The sequence below is a fragment of the Oryzias latipes genome, chromosome 4, assembly GCF_002234675.1.
Source record: "Oryzias latipes chromosome 4, ASM223467v1".
In the NCBI taxonomy this organism is placed as follows: Eukaryota; Metazoa; Chordata; class Actinopteri; order Beloniformes; family Adrianichthyidae; genus Oryzias; species Oryzias latipes.
In genome coordinates, this window is record NC_019862.2 from 15,853,975 (window position 1) to 15,875,349 (window position 21,375).

Genomic DNA, 21,375 nt, shown 5'->3' on the forward strand with positions numbered 1-21,375 from the left:
GATCACAAAATGTTTGATATATTTTACACAAAAAACTAACATTTTTGTTTTCTGTAAGCTACAAAAAAAGTGAACATGTTGAAGTTTTATTAGTTTTTCTCTTTACTTAAAGATGAAGTCTTTGCAAACTTTAACAAAAATGTTTGATTTCTTTTTAGATGATAAAAAGAAAAGACAATTGTTTCAATTTAGTTTAATTGTGTCTGTTGGCCACTTCACCTTAATCCTGTTTCTAAAATGTTGTTATTACTTCTACTTAAGTTTAACATATAAAATAATCCAGACCTTTTTTAGAAAAGTGTTTCAGTTAGAAAGTTGACTTGGACCAAACTCTGGGATGTTTGGCTGTTAATAAACACAAACCTTGAAGAAGAATTAAACTGTTGACCTCTGAATTCATCTAAAAGATTTAAAAACTGTTTGATGTGTGCTCGTTGTGGTTTCAAGACGTTTAACAGGGAAGACTCATTGTGCGCTGAGACACTGTCACTTTAACTCAATGCATCATGGGAGGTGTAGTGCGGAACAGCCGTGGAACGCAGACAGACCCGCTTCTCTGAGCTTCATTGTTTTGTCACTTGTCTCACGGTCTGATACCGGATCCCGCAGGAAGCTACACCTCTAAAGACGAGCTTTAGCTGGTATTTTTGTTGGAACTGAGAGACTTTACGAGCTAAATTGGAATGAGGAAGTAAAGACTTTAACCACTTCTGATTGGTCAGACTGATGACATCTGATTAAGCCTCTAAGAATGATTGGTGGAGACCGTTAAAGGGGCGGGACTTTTCCGAAAAGAGCTGAAGCTACGGCTAAATCGCGGTACCGTCATTCTTATCAAGGTGTCTTTAATAGAATCAAATAAACACAAAGAAAAAAGTACTTTATGATCTTTCATATTCCTAAGTGTTTTATCAGGGCCTGTTTGGATAAATACAGAGCTGATATCCTGGAGATGGTAAATGTTTTTAGATCAGTTAATGAGGGCAATTTCCCACGGCACACCTGACAATCTCCCACACTAGTGCCGCGGCACACTGGTAGAAAAAAAAATGGTTTACAGGGATGTTGACTTCATTTGCTGTATTACTAGTCAAAGATCAACACTTCAGAACTTTTTTTTGTAAAAGAATAAGTATATTTTGCACTGAAAATGAATAGTTTATTCAAAGGATTTTATTGAGGATGTCCAACTAAATGCATCTTTTATCAGCTGCAGAAGAAAAATACCCTGTCGCTTCAGCAATTCCACAATGTTTAATAAAAAGTAAAAACATCTTTGAAATATGATTCAATTTTTGTCTGGCAATATGACAAATTATTAGCATTAACTAACATTTTTATGTTTCTACATGTTCATGAATCAGCAGAAACATTTTTCCAATTTGGTTTATACCTTATTAGCTTACAGTTTCTTTATAGAAATACTGTGCGTATAAATAGTCTGTTCATCTGTCTATCGAGCTCTTTTTCACATGTATGGATGTATGAGAGCATTACTGTGGCACATGCTACAATTTGGGTTTATTTCAGGCAGCAGAAGACACCGGACCAGCCCAATCAGTCCACAGAACTATAATTATCGTGTCAATGCCTCTCTGCTACCACAGCACTGTGTAGGAGGAACATCCCGACTACAAAGACTGTCTCAGCCTAAGGGTGCATGTGCACCCTGTCAAAGCCCGAATATATCTCAACCCTGGATGCGCAATAACCATTTGGCACTGGATTCACAATTAGATGCATCCAGGAGAATTTCTGCTTGTTTGCTTCCAAAGTCAGAGGTTCTGTCGATGCTGCATCTGGTGTTTGAGATATGAAGGAATGTAATTAGAAGCATATTTAATAAATTTGCAGGATTCTCTAATGTAATTTTTTAGGAAGAGGTTTTAATCCGAAAGCATGGTGTTTTATCAGTTGCCATGTCTAGCTAGTCCTAGAAGATTTTAGAGCAGAATGTCATAGTATTAGTGATCTAAGATGAACTCCTTTTGGTTAAACTTTAACAAAGGTAGGTGAAGTGTGTGAACCCAAGAATAGCCGTTGACTGGAAAAGCTAAAAGCGAGCTGAGAATCTCTGAATCTGTTGTCTATCTGTTTGCAGCAAGTCGCCACAACATCATAGCCCTTTGACAGCAAATGTCATCAGAAATTAAACACTTTCTTTTGTGTGAACTGCATGTGCATTGTCGCTTGTGCTGATGCTCTTCCCTATTTTGGTATACTCACCATACCCTGGGCAGCAATGAGGGCAGCCAAGGTGCTTCTCCCTGAGGTGCCGGGGGTACAGAGCGACAGACGGACCTCCTGTCCTCCCACCAGTGTTCGGTCCATCTCTATCAGCACAGCCTCAGCCTGCTCTGCGCTTTCATATTCCACCACACCGAAGCCGCGCACAGGGCTGCCTTCATCCTGAGCAAGCTGCAAAAAGGGACATCATATCTTGAAAACTACTTTGGAAGTTATAGTTTGGCTAAACTTTTTCAAGCTGGAAGATTCTTTCAGATAGATGAAAGAATCCAACTCAGAGAAGATTTAGTCAGAAATCTGGCAGAACATAGTCGTGTCTGTTTTTTTTATACACTGTGAACAAAATGTAGAGTTTAATAGAAAAATAAAATTATGATAATACAGAAAAATCTTTTGCAACATCCCCTTTCCTAAGACTTTTCCTGCCAATAAATGTCAATTCTTTTTTTTTTAAACAGAAAGTTTTCAAATACATTCTTAAAAGAATTAGCAAACATGTGAAAAGCTTTAGTTGCAATTATACATATCAGTACTTCTCCGTTTGAACATTTTCTTGGATAAAAATGTTTACCTCAGGCAATTTTCCTGTCAATATCACTTTATTTTCCACACCAGTATATTTTACATTTTATTGTCTCTAATTTGCTTACCGGTAGTTATTATATAAACTGATCTGAACAACAACCGGAATGTCCTGCAAATAAATCATTGCTGGCATCCAGTTTCATGTCTGAGCTTTTCAAGCATGTAGATAATGGACCTTTGTTATCATGGCTGCATGAACACTGATCCATAAATTGATCATTCAAGGTTGAATGGCACTTATGACCATTCACATTTTAAGAAAAACAGTTTTCCTCCTATAGGAAAGTCGCTCAGCATTTGAAAAGCATCTGAATAATATATGCTGGCTAATGGTTTAAAGCCAGAGGAAGTCATTCAACGACATCTGCAAGTGAACTAGAAAAATGACCACTGGAAAAACGTATCTGACAATAAAAGTAAAGCTATATAAACAGAGTGCAAGGACCTTGTATAATTCCAACAGAGGCAGCAGATCTAGTGTACTAAAAAACAACAAAAACAAGAACACACCCCTGAAGCCATATTTGTCTCCACTTTTATTTTGCAGTCATTTTGCCCACAAGGTCTCACAAGTGGCTTTGAGTCACAAATGTTTTTTTTAAGTATCTACAATCAGACAGGCCCACTTTGTATCGACTAAATGTATTTTGAACCGTCTGCTATGTGTGCAGGAAAATAGCAACCATCTAGCAGGAAACACAACAAACAAATGTGGAGTCTGAATATAATCATGTATTGGATTTTTCTGCGCTTTTCCAGACGCCCAAGCACTTACATTGTCTATCCATTATTCATTCACATATATAGCAGGCAGTAAGAGCAGATGACAAAGAATTCACACTTTAAGCTTCATCAGAGAATTCAAAAAATTGTGCAGGGATTGTGACAGTAGCCATAAAAAAAAAACCTTTAGCATTTGTCATTCACTTCAATAGACGGTTCCTCTGTCCCGCTGCACCAATTGGGGTTTTCTTATTGATACTATTGAGTTTTTGATGAGAATGAAAATTAGTGAAACAGCAAGTAGATATACCTGCAAACTGAAGAAAAAACCCAAAGCATTAGCAGGGTTGTTCTGGCTTTTGAAATAAATCCGTACAGATGTGTGCAGCAGCTGGTTGATTATGCAAATTTGCATCCATTCCTAGAATTAGGATTGGCCATTAGCTCAAAATTTTGATAAATCTTTATAGATTAACAAAAAGAAAACAGTGAAGAGACAAAAAACTATAAAAATAAATCTTCAATCAAGGCTTCTGCCTTCTTCTGCCAACTAAAAGAGCAGTCACTTCTCAATTTTAGTCGCGAGACTTAAACAGAAGATTTTAGATTTAGAAGATGATAAATCTTACAGGACATTAAAAATATTGAATAAAAAAAAGTCCAAATCAAGCATTTACTTGACTCTTATAATGTTTCATTTTTAGTGACCAGTTAGGAATGTTTATTTTTAATCATTGCAGAATGTGCATCATTTGATTTTCGTGTTTGTAAATTATGTGGTTGACGTCTCGAAATTGGGATTAAGGTTTGAGAATATCACTACTTCAGAGCCATATATAAAATAATAAATTACAGCATTAGAACATTACAATCCGTGAATGCTTAACCACAGAAGGCAAACACAATGAAACCAAGTGCCAATATGATTAAGAACTTCATATTTTCCAATTGCTTGAAACACATTTTGTTTTTGCTGTATTCCCACAGTTTATAGCTAAATGCAGATAACAGCAAATCATTTTTCACCCATAAGTTCATCTGCAAATTTGACCAAAATCTAAAATTTGTTGCCAAATAATTAGGCCTGAGCAGGTTTCCCCTAGGATTACAAACTGTTTGAAACTGTTTTTCAAAAAAGAATAAATAAAAAGAAAACAGAAAAACCTAATGTGTTTGCACTCAAGCTGAGCATGTTAGCATTGCAGCTAAATCAAGCAACTCTTGACTTTCTCCATCCTCTCCCTTGGCTGCCATTCCCTCCGCTCTGAGGAGAAGATGGATGGATGGATGGATGGATGGATGGAATAACGAGAGGGAAAGTGAAGAGAAAATGAATCTATACAAGCAGTACTTTGATAGGCTATCATCATCAGCATGTTATAACCAAACTGTAAGGAAATGACTTGATGCACTTACACTTGAGGTGGATGGATGGATAGAGGGGTGAAAATAAATAAAGGAAAGAAGAGCGTGAGCGAGAAAAAAATGTGAGGAGGCGGCAGATCGAAAATAATAGAGGGGTAGAGAAAAAAAATAAAAGGGCGAGGGAGGAAAACATCAGAAATGGATGAAGTGGCAAATGACTGATGAGTGGAGAGATGGAGAAAGGTAGGCAGCAGGAGGATGCCAGGCAAGAGAAAGTAAAGGGAAAACAAACACGAACTTGACAACAATCATTTCTGTGACAAATACGTCTGAAAAAGATTTATGCTGAAGTTTTAACAAGTATGCTTGACAGTGTGCGAGTGTGCACATGAAGCCAACGATTTTTAACTCAAATTTTTCCCCTGTCTCCACTAACACCATTTGTTCAGGTCTGTACAATTATGTAAATTTAAAGTAGGCAAGTGTGGACTTTGTTTGAGTATTGTAAATGCCAGCGATAATTTAGTTCTCCCTGCATTTACACTTCCACTTTCTTTCTACTTTCTTTCATCACACAAAAATCCAAATCAGAAAAAAAAAGATGGTACAGCAAAGATCATTTAAAAGACACCATTAACACTCATTTTGGAAGAATTACCTGTGACACATTGTCAAAACATAAATGCACGCAATCTATAGCTAGAAATGAGGTGATAAAAATTGTATGTGATGTAACAGGTAATTGTCATCATTATTGTGCAAAAGCAGTTTTGAATTTTTGGAGACGAAGGTGGTGATGATGGAGAAGGTGACATCAATCAGAAAAAAAGGATTTTTTTCATATTGTATAGTTCACATATTCAGGACAAAAGTCCATCATTCTTAAGCAATTTTATTTTATTATTTCTTAGAATATCCATGCTACCCTTTTAGACTATACTGTGCTTTTTGCCATCAGAAAGATAGACAAAAATGTAATATGGAGTTAAAACGGGTTTGCTGACTGAATTTCTTGCTGGAGGACACATCTGTGTGTTAACACCAAAACACCAGCCTTCTGATTACCCAGCAAATGCTACTAGAATACAAAAAAACTCTTAAATTTGCATTATAATTGCTTTTCTGTTTGGAGCACTATGAACTTATTACAAAAATAAAGACATATGTAAAACTTTCTAGATTCTTGTGATGAAGTAAGTACAGGGATAACCTTGCACTTTTGCTAACAAGATGTTCTAATATCTGCTAATAAAAGCCAGAAACCAGAAAAATATAGAATAACAGTTTTTGGGCATTGGCAGTAAAGTTTAAGTCTTAAACGTAAGAACACATGTTCTTTAAAAATAAATAATAGCTTCATTAGTGTGATCTGAGGAAATGTAGGTATGGACTGTAAATAGCAGAAATCAAAAGATAATAGATTAAGCAGACTTTTAGCAAGCTATGAATTTTCTTTAGCATTTTTGGAATATTGTGAAGCACCTGTGCAGAGAGTGGGTAGCTCATTCAACAGAGGTAAAGAGTTTAGGCCTGAAGGTGGGCATTCAGGTGGGATTTGTTGTCATTTTTGGGGCAAATCTCTGGGCTGTAGCAGTCACTAATTCTGCAAGTTGTTCCTGTGCACAGATGATGAGAGGAATGTTATGTTTATCATAGGTCAAAGAAAGAATGTGAATGAATAGTCCAAGAGATCGTATTTCTTGCTTTTTAATAAATTTATTTTTTGAAATGGTGAAGACTTAATCATAATGAAAAAAACACTGGGAACAATTTAACAATAGATCAAAAGATTATTTTATTTGTGTAATGGTGAGGAAAAAATGTATTTAGCTCATACAAAAGCAAAGATTCTGGCCCTCACAGACCTAATACTACTTCTTTAAGAAGCTTTTTTATCCTTGTTCCCTGTATTAATGTCACCTGTTTGAACTGGTGGCCATACCCTTAAACAATGAAGTAAAGACCTACAACAAAATTAAGATGAAAATGTTGTTATTGACTAATTTTTTTGCATCATTATCCAAATAAGTCCTTTAAAAACCCTACACAGTGATTTCCTGGATTCTTTATATTTTTAACCTTCCACCTCTGACAGAGTTAGGTAAGTGAAGGTATGATTAAAGATAATGAAAAAGTGCTTTGGGGTTTACAAATTTGCCACTTCATTTCCTATATTACTCTGATTTGAACTTTAATTAGCAGAGCAGGTGTTTCAGGCTAGTTTTTAGAGGAATATCAGTTTAAACTGAATCCATCTTGGTGGGAGAAAATATCCGGAGGGGAAAGAAAGCACGGCCTAAATGAGTTGTGTGTTCAGTTGTGAGTGTATCACATACTAAAATATTTCCACTTTAATCTTACCGGTCAGTGAATTACTTCATCATTGAAGACAACAAAGCTCAGTTTCTGAGGCTACGACATTTTTGTTTGAGTTTTTTATTTTTATTTTGCTGCTGGTCATCCTCCTTGCCAAGCAGCATTAAGAACTATGCTTTCTACTTTTTAATATAACTGTCCTAAAGATGCAAACTATGGTCTTAATGTCAACTGCAGATCAGTCGTGCTTGATTCAGTCTAAAGCTGTGTTCACACCGTCCACAGCAAAAAAATTAAAGGACAAAAACATTTAAAAATTAATTTTTTTGTTCTGCAACCTTTGAGAAGATGAGCTTTAGAAACACAATTACTAGACTGCATAGCACTCTCCATCCATATGTGAGTGCATATGTGCATTTATTGGAAAAACCAAAGTGCTAAGCTAGCAATTGGTGTGTTTGACAGTTCTCCAGCTGAAGTCATGCTCCCACACCAAAAGACAGCGACTGCATACATGTCAGTGCTAAGACTCAGAGGAACACTTGTCTGTGCAAGTGTGTGAGTGGGAGTGTGTTAGCCACGTCAGTGGTCTGAGCTGAGTGATGAGGTCACGACAGCCTTGTCACAGCTGTCTGTGGAGAAATGTGACCCATCACGGTGACACGCTTACAGAAATCTGCATGTTGAGAGCACAACAACTCAGACAGATGGGGAGTATGTCTGCATGAGAGAAGCAAAGAGGACAAAACCAAAAAGGAGATGTGGATAAAAGCAAATATTAAAGTGGTGGGTTTTTTAAGGCTTTTCCTTTTGGATTAAGGTCTTGTTTGTAGAATACCCAATGCAGCTAAAATCTCTAAATATTAATTTTTCTTTCTGTTTTTTTTTGTTAAACAGTAAACCGTATTTAAAATCAGTTTTCTTGCTTTGGCAAAAATAAAATTAAATGCATTTAAATAAATTAATTTGCTCTTGGACATGTGTTAATGAGGCCCGTTCTATAATTTAAACTCCACTGTAAGGAGATTTTGCCCTCTTTCACTAATATTGTTTCCATAGCAAGGCAAAAAAATAATCAAATCGCATTCCTAAATTATTTCCTAATTTATTCCAGAGCCTGTAGCAGCATATTTGGACATTTTGAAGAAGTACGAGTGCAGAGGGGCACATTCACATTTAATAACTTATACTTAAGGGCTTGTTGCTCCATTTGTGCCCTCTAATTATCCTCCTTTTAACCCTAAAATCTTATCAAGTCCACTACTTTGTGCATCACTGATGGCATTTAATTATGCTTTGAATTTTCTAATTAGCCATGATTGTGAGTGCTTCAACTTCTCTCAGCCATCATTGTAACATTTCCAGTTGCTTGTATTCCATCGGACGTCTTCCTTTGACATTCATCCCACGCCTCCCCATCCGTCCATTAAGCTCGACACCAACAGTCCTCACCTTCATCTTTTTCTCCTTTATTTAATAGATCTGGCATTCGGAGCTGGACTCTCCTCCATCCTTCCCTACATTGCCAGCCTCCCGTCATTTCTTTAAATATGGTTGACATTTTTCACCCTCTCCTCCCTGCATCTCTGCTGACTGACTCAAGCTGAAGTGCTGTCTGAAGGGCCCTTTAGGTGCCAGCAATGTAGCACTCAGGGCAGGGGCATGGGTTAAGTGCACTCTGAACAAAGGAGATATGTCGAGAGCGTTGGGTTGTACCTATGTGCCCAGAGACTAGTGCTTGTTTATGGAAGACAAGCAGAGACTGCTGACAGTTGAACATATAGAAATGATCTAGAACATATGACTAGGCATTGAACAAAAATGATCAAATATACAAGCTGTGATAAATGCAACAAAACAGAATCTACAGAATATTAAAAACTTGAGTATTATTTTTTGCACTCTTTCTAAGTATTGGCATTTTTTCTGCACCAAGAGGAAGCATGAAGTCCATCACACCAAATCCATCAGCACCAAAACACTGAAGGGCCAGCCGTAAACTAGAAATAAAAATAGTGCTGATGACCGCCTCACTACAAATGACTATTTCATTAAAATTGAAATTAAATTACTTCTGTTTAAAAAAAAAAAAAAAATCACAGAACCCAGCAGAATTCAGTCACGGCCATTAATGCAACAACATCAGCCACTCTGATTTAACTGTGAAAGTGTCAATATGTGTAAATTAAACATACTTATATGGACAGTACTTTCTATATAGGGGTCTATAGAACCCAATCTATTTGCAGGTTAAAGTTTGTTGATATAATTTATGGAGAAAATGCAGAGATTTCTGAACTATGGTGCCTGTTTAAGTAAAGAGATGCATTCTGGATCTGCATCTTGTTCAGTGGACTTCACAAGACTTTGCCGATGTGATTTTGAAATACGGTTGCACACTCACAAGCACATAATGCACTGTACATAAAAAAATGCTGAACTATAGGTCAATGCCTGCTGGCTCTGCACAGTGCAGCAACATGAGCTAAACACCCACAAAGCATCATGGGAACGGGATGATGTGGGTGGATTGATTTCTATGTGGGAGAGGGGCAGAGAGGTGGAGCTAAAACTGGAGATGCAGTGGATGGCTTCTCCTTTGACTGAACTTTAAATGGGCATGTGGGGGGAGGAGTGAATTCAGTGGTGTGGGTGTGTGTGTGGGGGGGGGTGACGAAGTTAAATAAATATATAATGCAGAAATTGAGCAGAATAGGGGAAAAGGGTGTTTAAGAACGGGACTACAAAAGCCAAACCAGCCCATAGAAAGAGCAGTTTAATCACACCACATGGACTTTTGTTAATGTTTGGAGACAGAAAGCAGCATTTGACACATCATGAGGCAACAAAAATGACCCTGTTTTCTTCTGAGCTTTGAAATAAAAGTATTGTAATTTTTTCAGGTATTAACCACTCACTCTTCACCTCCACCACAGATGTTCCCACTTTCAGCATACTGTGAAATGTAACACTTGGGGATCACATATAATAATAATAATAATAATAATAATAATAATAATAATAATAATAATAATAATAATAATAATAATAATAATATATGTAATAATATATATAATAATAATGCTAATTGCTACATGCGTATCTTACCTGGCAGAAAACGGGTTTATAGGTTTCTGAGAAAATTTGCGTCAGTTCTTCAGAGTCACAAAGGTCCAATGGTAATCGGTCTATACACAGGCACTTCGAGTGCAGGTTCTCCTCTTGGCTCAGCTGGTTCACGTCCATCCACTGCACCATCAGCAAGCGATCCCCCTGCAACATTCATTTTGAAAATTCAGAACAAGACACAATATATGTTAACATTTCTGCAGCTGCCTGGAGCGTTTTCTCCATCTGACAGTTCAAGTGCTGGCAAATGTGAAGTCTGTAGCTTTCAGAGAAAAATCTTTTCTTAAATTAAAATAAGACTGAAGAAATGAGACTTTCAGAGCTTTTTTGCTCATTCTGGTGTTTCTGCATCAGATTTATAGTTTTTGGTAAGTTATCAATTGCAGCAAAAACAAACTGGCAGAAGCCACATTTGTGTAGATTATCTGTTCTCTCCTGCTCTGCCAGTTTCCATCAAACAAATGATGATGAGAACTTCCAGCCAAGGTTTACACATAAACTACACAATATGACTAAACACTTGATTATAAGACTCCTGTTTCTGCACACTTGAATATCTGAATCAAACAAACAGCTCACAATTGGATTTAGATATGCAAAGCTATGACCAGAGCCATTTACATATGCTGCTTTCCTTGGATCTCATTTCAAAACCATCAGTTGATTGCAGCTCTCAGAGAAAAATATGCATTTTTAGAGCAGAAATTCTGCGCATATCAAATACTGGGCTGGAAAAGGAAAGGCTTTCATTTTAGTAAAACTAAATTTTTGCCATTTCATTTCACTTGCACTCCTAGTGCACATTTTAACGTACCATAGGCCGACCCAGAAGCTCAGAACGGGCCCGGGAAGCAGAGTCCTTCTTCATGTATTCGACAAACCCATATCCTTTGGAGTGGCCCGTTAGCTCACTGTACACCAGGAAGGAGCGTTCAATGTTTCCGTACGAGCGCACCAGCTCCTCGAACTGCTGCGCGGTGAAGGTGTGAGGCAGGTTGGTGAGGCAAAGCAGGGAGTCTGTGGGCTGCAGGGCCACGTTGATCAGGCGTCCTCGGACAGTGCTGTGGTGGAGGGAGCGGATGGCATCCTGAGCCTGGTCCCCGTTCAGCAAAGTCACAAAGGCTGGAGGAGGGGACATTATGGAGACGGAGACACAAGGAAAAGAAAGACGGAGACGGGAACAAACAGAGAGAAAGACAAGAACAGACAGTTTGACAGAGGGACAAACATTTAAAACACAAACTCAAAAACAAGAGGAAAGCAGCATGAATGGTGTGGGATAGAGACACAAGACACGAAGCATGCTCAAAAACAACATGAACAGCAAAGGATGCAACAGGCCAAATGTGGCAACAACAAAAAAGAAAAGAAAAGAAAGGGAACAGTCAAAAACACAAACACACAGTCATAAAAGAGACAAGCACACAGACGGATACACACAGAGAGAAAGACAACACATTAGCTATAAAGCCAGTAGGGAGCCAGTGTGTGGGGGGAATCCACTGTGACACACATACACATCCCATTACATCTATAAACACTTTGTAAAGTAGGTTGACTAGAAACACACAAAAAAAAGGCAACAATACAAACTGTTTTATTGTTCGCAGTGCTATGTTCACACCAGGTTTGGAAACACGTGTTCAAGTGACCAATTCCAATAAAAAGTCAATGTAAAGGTGCATTAATGCTCGCTCAGGCTGCCACGTTCTTAACCCTTACGTTCTTGCGCCGTTACGCAAGTGTTTTGGGGCTCTACGTACAAATTCTGCAGCCACTGTACGCGTGTTGGAAGTTAAACCAGTTCAACTTTGACCAATCAGAAACTCAGATCTGGTAGTGATGTCCGGGTAATGTCCTTTTCAATTCACGGAAGTACCAACTGTTTGAAAACTGATCATGAAGAAGTAATTAATAATTGCTGTCTTTCATACATTGGAATAGAGATGTGAGAGGAAAAGCCTGGAAAAAAATTCATGAAATTTGCACCACTTAAACATTTCACACCAAGCCTCTTCCAACTGTGAGTACATGGCACTAGTACTAGGTAGCGACAGTACAGCTGGAACACCTTATCCTAAAAGCGCGTTCAAGAATGTCTGTAAGCCGTTCTTAAACTCGCATCACAGGCCCGGTGTGTACATAGCTTGACACTCCAATCATGAGCTCATTTTCTGTCGTATAATGTTGAAAATATTCATTTAAATATTTAACTAATAATTTAAATGTAAATTTGCCAAACCAAAAGAAGAAATACTTGCTCCTTGCTCTCCACTGTAACTAAGGAGCTGGATACTTATTTAACAGCAGCTCACAATTTGTGCCACTGGATATCACTCCATCTTTTCCATTTGATATCCCACAGTGATCAAATTTGAGCTTTCTTTCAGGCCAGATACTGCAATCACTAGTTAAAAAAAATACATAGATTACAATAATTTGGAAATGTGGGGTTTTTCAGTTGACTTTAGGAATTTTAAAATGTTTGCTTGATGTTTTAGAATCATCACCTCAGAGAAAAAACTTGCACCCGGAATTGCATTGTAATGAGAGATGTCAACAGAAAGAAGAAACAAGTTCAAATTCAGTACAGAATCTGGGATCCAATATCAGAGTGTATGAAGTATGGCGTTATTGAAAATAGCTGCTTTAAAAGTATAAGCGAACTGCATCACTCTTCTGCCCATAGGTCAACAATGGAGGACATTATTTATTTAGCAATGAAGTATAATAGCAAAAAGCTCACTGTAGACAGTTTGTGAAAGGAATTTTCATACAAAGACAGTGAGAGTGCAGATTTGGAGAGACTGTATTCTGAAAAGACAAACTAAAGAAACGATGTGCTCGAGATGAGTTTTCAGGGTTTAAACAAAAATCCTATTGCAACAAAACGGCAGAGCTTAATCCTGGGAGAAAAACTGTATTTGTAATACATGCAGCTTGTGAAGAAAGAAAACAGCAAAGCCACAAGTTGAAAAATGCTTTAACCGCTCAAATCAAAGAGTCTTCTGCTCCATGTTTTATGAGACGAAAAACAAAGTTGAAAAAAGTTATTGTACAGCAATATTTTCCTCCCATGTAATGTGAGGCACATTTGTAAATGGTAAATGGCGTATGCTTTACAGTCAGAGTCCCATTCACCCATGCACACACACATTCACACACACATTCACACACTGATGGTGGCTCCGCTGCCGAACACTGGCGCCAACCTCCCACCAGAGGCAAAGTGGGGTTCAATGTCTTGCCCGAGGACACTTCGACACATGGGCGTGCAAGGCGGGAATCAAACCTGCAATCTTACGATCATGAGTGAGATCATTTTCAATAAGAGTTGAAGAAACTAAACTCTTCTAGCAGATTATAAAATGATACTGAGACATGAATAATTACATCTCATTACAAACGCAGAGATCAGCAAATTTAAGTGAATCAATTTTTATTTTTTTCAAGCTTCTCTAGCTTTACCACTAAACAAATATGTTCCAGCCTTCCATTTTACTAACTCCAAACAACTTTGGAACAGATTGTCAGACAGCTTTGTATCAAGCAGAACAGTGTCTGACACGTCTACATTTTTATTGCACTTTGACAGAAATCAACACAGAACTTCTTCAACGAAACATAACTACTTTACCAAAAAAACATAATCACAGGATAAGCTAAAGTGCACTTTGGAAATGTTACCCATTAAGAAATAAGTGTCAAAAAGAAAGAGAGGCAAAGAAATATAAGTTTAATGTATGAATTTGCCTTTTGCTTTCTGGATCTTGATTGGATCATTAAAAAAAAAGAAAAAAAGTTTTTTTCTTTTTTTTTGAGACAGACTTATTTTTGTACATGTTATAATGCAAATATTCTCTTTCCTCTAATAAATGAATCCAGTGAAAAATAGGTCAGGCTCCACAAAAGTGACTTTTGTTATACCTGCTAAGTAGTGACCTTTCAAAATGACCTCAAACTCTTAATGCTGAACACAGAACATTAGTCTGGCCCTGCAGACGTGAGGTGACAGGAATTACAAATCACTAAGTGAATCAAATTAGCAACGAAAAAGGCAAAGGCAGCAGATGTTTTGGCTCATCATCTGTTGACACAAAATCAGCAGAAAACCGTAGAATAAAGAGAACAGGTGATTTTTGGTCTTTGCATTGGATTTATTTTTTTCTTTTGCATTAGGATGTATCTGATTAATACTTTACTAAAGTTTAAAGACAAAGAAAAATTACTGACATTAATAAGAAATAAAACTATTTTGAAATTCAATAATTTAACAACATACCTGGTTCATTCTCAGCTTCTCTACTAATCATATTTTCTACCTTTGGTTGGGTATTAGATATGTCCATTAGCTTTTTCTTAACAATACCCTGGCGAGGTGACAAAAGAAAAATTTCTATAACTAGAGTCCATGTTTGCCCTCATAGCCACCTCCCATTAAAAGGGAATCCTTACTTTTGCCAGGAGCTGCACACATTCATTTTTTGTCTTTTCAGCCGAAAGATATCACATCAAAATGTATTCAGCCATAAAAAAGAGGGAGAACGGGAGTCAACAAAGAAACATCTGAAGAACAGGGTACCATTATTGACCTGCTCACAAGAATAACTTTCATCTTACATCAAAGCTATAGTCGGGTTCTGAATATTTTCCCTTTTCTTAAAATAAAAAATGCATAAAAAGAAAGATGCACACACAAATCCACAAAGTGAACAACAAGTCTGGTTTTAATGAAGGTGTTTATGTGCAGTTATGGAGGGGGTCCTTCATTGAAAATATCAACAGAAACTGTTTAAAAGGAGCAACAACACTAAGGCTTGTGCCACATGAACACTACAGCTTTCTACGTTTCCCACACACTCTGATTGGGTCTCTATTGATCCTTATTATTGTTTGTTTTTTTTCATCTGCTCTTTCCACCCCTCTCCCCACATCTACAGATCTTCACATCCATCATCTCAATTGGTGCTTTTTTGGCCTCTCACCACTTCTGCTTCCACATATTCTCACCCACAACCCAGTGACCATCATCAAATTCCACCTCTACCTAACCAAATCCCAAACCCCTTCTAATACCCTTACATGCACAGACAGGCATAGGCTCTTTAATGTATCTCTTACACTAAGCCCAGAACCTAATCTAGTTTAAACCTTCTAAGTATGGTTCCTAAAATCGTGCATTATGTACAGATGGAGAGAATATGCGCTTTCTATTTCCTTTAATGGCGGTGGAGTCTGACAAGCGGGGGCTGGCATCAAATCCTACTCCATTTTTATTTTCCCAGTGGTGAAAGGGAGCACACTAAGACTCTTAAATACAGAATAATTGTATAATTCACAGCCTGGCAATCACTGCGTGGGTCACCAAGTGAACTTTGACAAAAGAAGTGAAGAAAACATGAAAAAAATAATAAAATAAAAAGCAACGTCTTAATTACATGTCTGTACCTCTGTCGATTATCCCCCATTTCCTCATGGTGAGTGTGTGGGGCAAATGAAAAGAAAAGAAATATTTCACTCAAATAGCCCCTTGTAGGCGGTTATTCTCCCGCCACGTTTCCCTGTTGGAGGAGCTAATTAAAAACAGGGGAGTTACTGACGGCACAGTGGACACCGAAACTCAAGGGGACGATGCTTTCGCTACGTCAAAGGAGATTCCCGCTGTTTGATCTCAGACCTGAAGCCAAAATGAAAGTCCCAGGTGGAATCGGAAGTCTCTTTGATAAACATTATAGTGGGTTTGCAGGGAAACACACCACCACAACACTTTAATTCACAAGAGAACTTCTTCTATAAGAGGAAGACTAAGCTGTGAAGATCAAAGAGCGAGATGTTGATACAAAAAAAAAACTATATGAACTGTGCAAAATAAAAGCAAAATAGCTTTAAGAAACTAGAGTTTGAGAAAATATTTGTCGACATTTTTTCTTCCATTGGTGGCAATTACATCCACTGTGATTTGTTTATGATTCAAAGATTTGGAAGATGCAAAAGTATTTCTTTGAATGACCCATTCCAGTGGAAATCTTGTTTTGGGTGTTTTTAACATGTTCGTGAGGCATGGAATTCACATTTAAGCCTTTAGGCCACCATCGATAAAACTGCTTCTGAATGTTGTCAAAATCCAATTTCCCAGTCTTAGCATCTTCTTCGTCTTCCTCTCATCTGATGTTTTGCTGATATAAAGTTGTAACTAGTTTTGTTGCTGGGAGAATACTCTGAGGCTGATAATCATTCAAGAGCAACTATTATTCCTTTTATTTTTACTTCATTGCAGTCATCGGCACAGACATAAAACATTTTTCAGGAATCAACAATAAAAATGGAGAAAGACTGCTTGTTGTCTGTGGAGCAATGTACAATCTTCCAGAGGGGTACATGCTCTGTTTGAAAAAGAGTGGAAAAAAATCAATCTGGGTACTTTAAGATTACAGTGGTATAAAGTACTGAGTCTATTCTAATAGGACGGAAAAGTATCTAAAAATACAACAAGATCAAGTGATGAAAGAATTCTCTGTCCCAAATGTTTTTACCATTCAAAGAACTGGTTAGTTTAAAAGAGGATAATCAGAGAACCAGATCAAATAAAGTTTAAGCCGTCAGTAAATAAGCAACAGTATTTAAAACTATATCACATTTAAATAAGCATCAGTTCTGTTTAGCTGAAAATAATTTTTAAAAAGTCTTTCACAAGGCTTTTATCACCCGGGTTTTTTCCACAGCCAGCATGTTAGATGGTATGCAGGTCTGTCTTATAGAGCACATTGAAAAACAAGAATAGCTTCCATTAAAACCTAATAATGCAAACATATGCAGGTGGAGCCAAACATGCCATCATCAGGGATGATGTTTTCAACGTAGATGCTTTTTCTTTTTGTCCACCTTCATTAGTCACTGGAGACAGACTTCCAACGGACTGTTAAATGTAAAAGGTGACTTGCCTAAAAGCATCTAGAATGAAAAGAAACTGTGAATACAATCAAAGAGTTTTTGTGTTTCTAAGGGGCTGAAAGGCGGCAGAAAGCAAGAAAGAAAAGAACATTTTCAAACCTAAAGTGACCCAGTCAAGTCGCTGCTTGGATGTAAAATAAATCCAAACGTGGAAAAAATAAGGCAGGAATGAATTGATTTGATTCACATTGAGACAAAATTAACATAATTAAGTATTGATACACTTGTCAAATTTCATTTTTAAAAAACAATTTGTCTATGAAATAAATGAAAAACTAATAATGTAAATTGTACATAAGGTGGGATTTTCATTGTTAAAAGGATTAATTTGGCATTAAAAATTACTATAAAGCCACCCTTTCCTCCAAGATATACAAACAAAGGAACAGTAATTCATTGATTCTGACAGGAACATTACATGTTTAAAGTTTTAAAAAATTCATCTTCTAAAACTCATCTAAAAAACAGAGAAAGGTAAGACTTTTATTAGACATCAAGAGCTTCATTTTACTGCATAGGTTAAGGGATGGTAAGAACAAGATCATGTTAAAATGACATCATGGTGAAAACTGAATTAAAGCCAACTTGATACGTGTGTGAGCTTAGCTCCTTTGAATGAATCTGACAGTATATCCCCCCCCAGGATGTTTTTCGCTGAACTGCAAAGAAACAATTAGGTCATGACTATCTAGAGGGCACACCTGTACAATGCGAAAGGCTCCCTAAACCCTAAAAGACACATACCACCAAACTGACTGTGAATGTGCAATATGACCCCAAGAAAGACTAGGCCTATGGACGAATCCCCTCCCTACTCCCAAACTACTGAAAAGCCATATAGAGCAGGACTATCTAGTACCCTGGATTTTTAGAGCAAATCGAACACCATGTTTACTACTTAAATTTTTTAAACAGCAAATATGGCAATCACATATTTCACCAAGTGAAACCTGATCTACACAAGCATTTTATGACGACTATTTATGAGTCCACTGTGTTCTGATGATGAACTCGATGGTGGTTTATTAAAAAATGCATTTGAATACTTGTTTTTTGCAAACATTGTTCCAACCCAATGCACTGTGGTCTATATTCCCCAATCTAGTAAACATCGATGCACACTGTTTTTTTGCAGAGACTTCTGGGAGATTTCTATTTTTCAAATTGTTTTTTTTTTTATTGTTTTTTTAAATAGCGAACACACTATATAGTGCACCCTGTAGGAAGTAGTGAAGGAATTTGGCCTGTTAATAAAAAATTGAAAGAAAAAAAAAACTCAGAATAGGAAAGTGTTTTACTTTGGCATGGAATTTGGTTTCTCCAAGGTACAGTATAATGACGGACGAACAAAATATATTCATCATTTCTGTACACTCCAGACTATAAACAAAAGTACATTTTCTCTATATGTTTACAGCAAATATCTTGAGGATACAGCTGTCAATGCGTTTTGAAATTAAGCTGAAGTCCACTTATAGACTTTTCAATGTGATTTAGAGATTTTAACAACAACTCAACTGTTTTTGGATTGGTTAAGATCCTTAAATACCAGTTAAAAAAGAAAGTTAACGAACATTTATTTGTAAGTGGTTGGTTTCTTCTACATGTATAAATGTCCGATTTCTGCAGTAATTTAAGAAACATTGCAAGATTTATTATAATGCACAGATAATCAAAAAAAAGCACATTTGTGAAAAAGTGAAAACCTTTAATATTGAAATTGTACCCAAACATGTTTGGTGTGAGGTTTGGTGTGCAGCAGAACAAGGTGGAATGAAGCACGGCTGCTGACGGGATCACACACTTAACGTCTCTCTCCAGCCAGTCGCCCACTCAGCCACCTACAGCTTTGATGATCACTCAGCTCACATGCTCACTTTCAACCATTTTATTCTAAAAATGGAAGCATCATTTGAAATGATTACAGAAATTTGCATTTTAAACAATAAACCGTCCAGGTAAAAAATGTTGCAGCTGCCTTCAAAGATTGAACTGGACGTTTGGCGACAAAAGTGTGGAGTTAATTCTTTGACAATCACTCTAAATAGTGAAAAATCAATTTAACCATTGTCCTTTTCCCCCTTGTTCCTTTTGTGACAGGATATATAAATGTTATTTTATTTCATTTTTTTTCCCTTTAATCACTTTTTGTTCAGTTGGTCCATACTTTCTTGTGTAGTGTTTAAAATATAACCTCAAAACATTTGCTTTAATTTACCCTCATCATAAAGCCTAAGCTGAGAGTATTCAACATTCTGCAGTTGGACCGCATCTGTCAAAAAAATTAAATTCTAAATTCCATAAACATCAGTGTTAGGATCTATTGCTTCAGATATAAAATCTGAAAGTGCTTTTCTGAAAAACCAATCAGGAAGCTTTAAATATTCAAAAGGATTTCCTGACAAAACCTCAGGGAGGCACCTGATATGGTGTACTTCCTCTATATGAAGTTTTAGTGTATTTGTCTCCACGTTTGTTTCTGTTGTCGGGTGATTTCTGGGTCCTCTTCTTATCTCACGTGTGCATTAGTGAGCAGCAAATAGACAAGTGAAGCTGGGAACCTTGATAACACTGTGACTTCAGCTATCAGACGTGTACAATATGTGATATAGGTGTATGCTGTGTGCCGTGTGTAAAACATGCATGTCTTTTACTGCAAGATTGAGTTGTGTGATTTTTGGGGTGCACTTGTGTGAGCTGCAGATAAGAAACTGCAGACATCATGACTGCTCTGTGAGATCAAAAGAGACAGAGTTGGTGAAAAACCCAAAACTTTAAACATCCACATTTCTAAAATTGTGATTATTGTTGTTGGCTGCACAAAGCCTTAACGGAAATATGGATAAGATCTAAAGAAAACCTGCATAAGATTAAAGATTATAAGAAATATTATGATACAATGACCATATTACAAACCATTAAGTGATATTCTTGCTTTGAAGAAGACATTCTGGTTTGGGGACTGTCCGTAAGCGCAGCAATAATAAAGTGCAGGCTCAGTTTCACCAGTTCTGTCAGGAGGAATGGGCCAAAATTCCTAACACATCTTGAGAGAAGCTTGTGGAAGGATATCCAAGATGTTTGACCCAAGTACTGCTGTTTAAAGGCAATAGTACCAAATACTAATAACATGTACATAAACCTTTCACTTTGATAAAAGTAGTGACACATTTTTCTAAGAAAAACAAAAAACCCTTGTGTCATTTTTCTAACATTTAGCAAATAGAAATAGTTTTGTTAATTGCAACTGACGTAAAAAAAAAGGGAAACGTTTACTTTTATTTATTATCCGACGTTGACAAAAAAAAGCATATGTGTGTTTTTACGTTGTATATGTAACCCTCTGGTTTCAACTGTACACTTGATTTTATTGCCAAATATTGCTCATTTTTAGGCCTTTTTTATTGATTCTCCGCCCCCACCCCCAACATGACTGAAACATGTGCTGCAAGAACCTATTTCCTGTCAGGTACATAACTCAAAATTGACAGGAAATATAAAACAAACAAAACAAACAAACAAACAAACAAAAAAGACTACATTAGTTTTGTGTTTTTTTTCCTTTTTTCTTGAGAAAATCTATAGAAAAATGAGAAAAATGGCAATGATGTAAAAATGATCAATGGATTTTGGGTTTCTCCAGACAGTTTCATTTAGGAAAATAGTATGATTTAGGTATAACAATTTTTTTAAAATTTGGATATTTTTAAATTTTCCATTTTTTAAATTGTTATTGCTAATTTGTGATTTCTGCCAGGCTATTTTTAAATCTGACATCGAGAGCCTGAATCTGATCCATGGACATCAATTAATATAATATATATATATTTTTTTATATTTTTCTTTCAGCTGCCAATGCTTGTTGAAATCAAGCTGAAGTCCACATAGAAGAATGTTATCTATGGACTTCTCTGGTAACTCAACAATAATCAGAGTAGTCTGGCTTGGTTTGGAGTAGTTTTAATTTAGTTTGGTTAAGGTCAACTTGCTTTATATGTGAAATATGTTTACATGCAGCTTCTTTTTTTTTTTTTTTTTTTTTTTTACATGCAGCTTCTG

The 21,375-nt window shown here is 36.7% G+C and overlaps 1 protein-coding gene across 1 annotated transcript in view; it reads right to left on the reverse strand.

Moving 5' to 3' along the window:
• The window catches only part of raver2 (ribonucleoprotein, PTB binding 2), an 89,241-nt gene that overhangs the window by 30,986 nt on the left and 36,880 nt on the right, over window positions 1–21,375 (reverse strand). The window contains exons 3-5 of the mRNA XM_023954321.1: window positions 11,180–11,487; window positions 10,345–10,509; window positions 2,227–2,418 (exon numbers count right to left, since the gene is read on the reverse strand). Of these exons, the coding sequence (XP_023810089.1) occupies window positions 2,227–2,418; window positions 10,345–10,509; window positions 11,180–11,487 (665 nt within the window). The remainder of the gene's footprint in view (window positions 1–2,226; window positions 2,419–10,344; window positions 10,510–11,179; window positions 11,488–21,375) is intronic.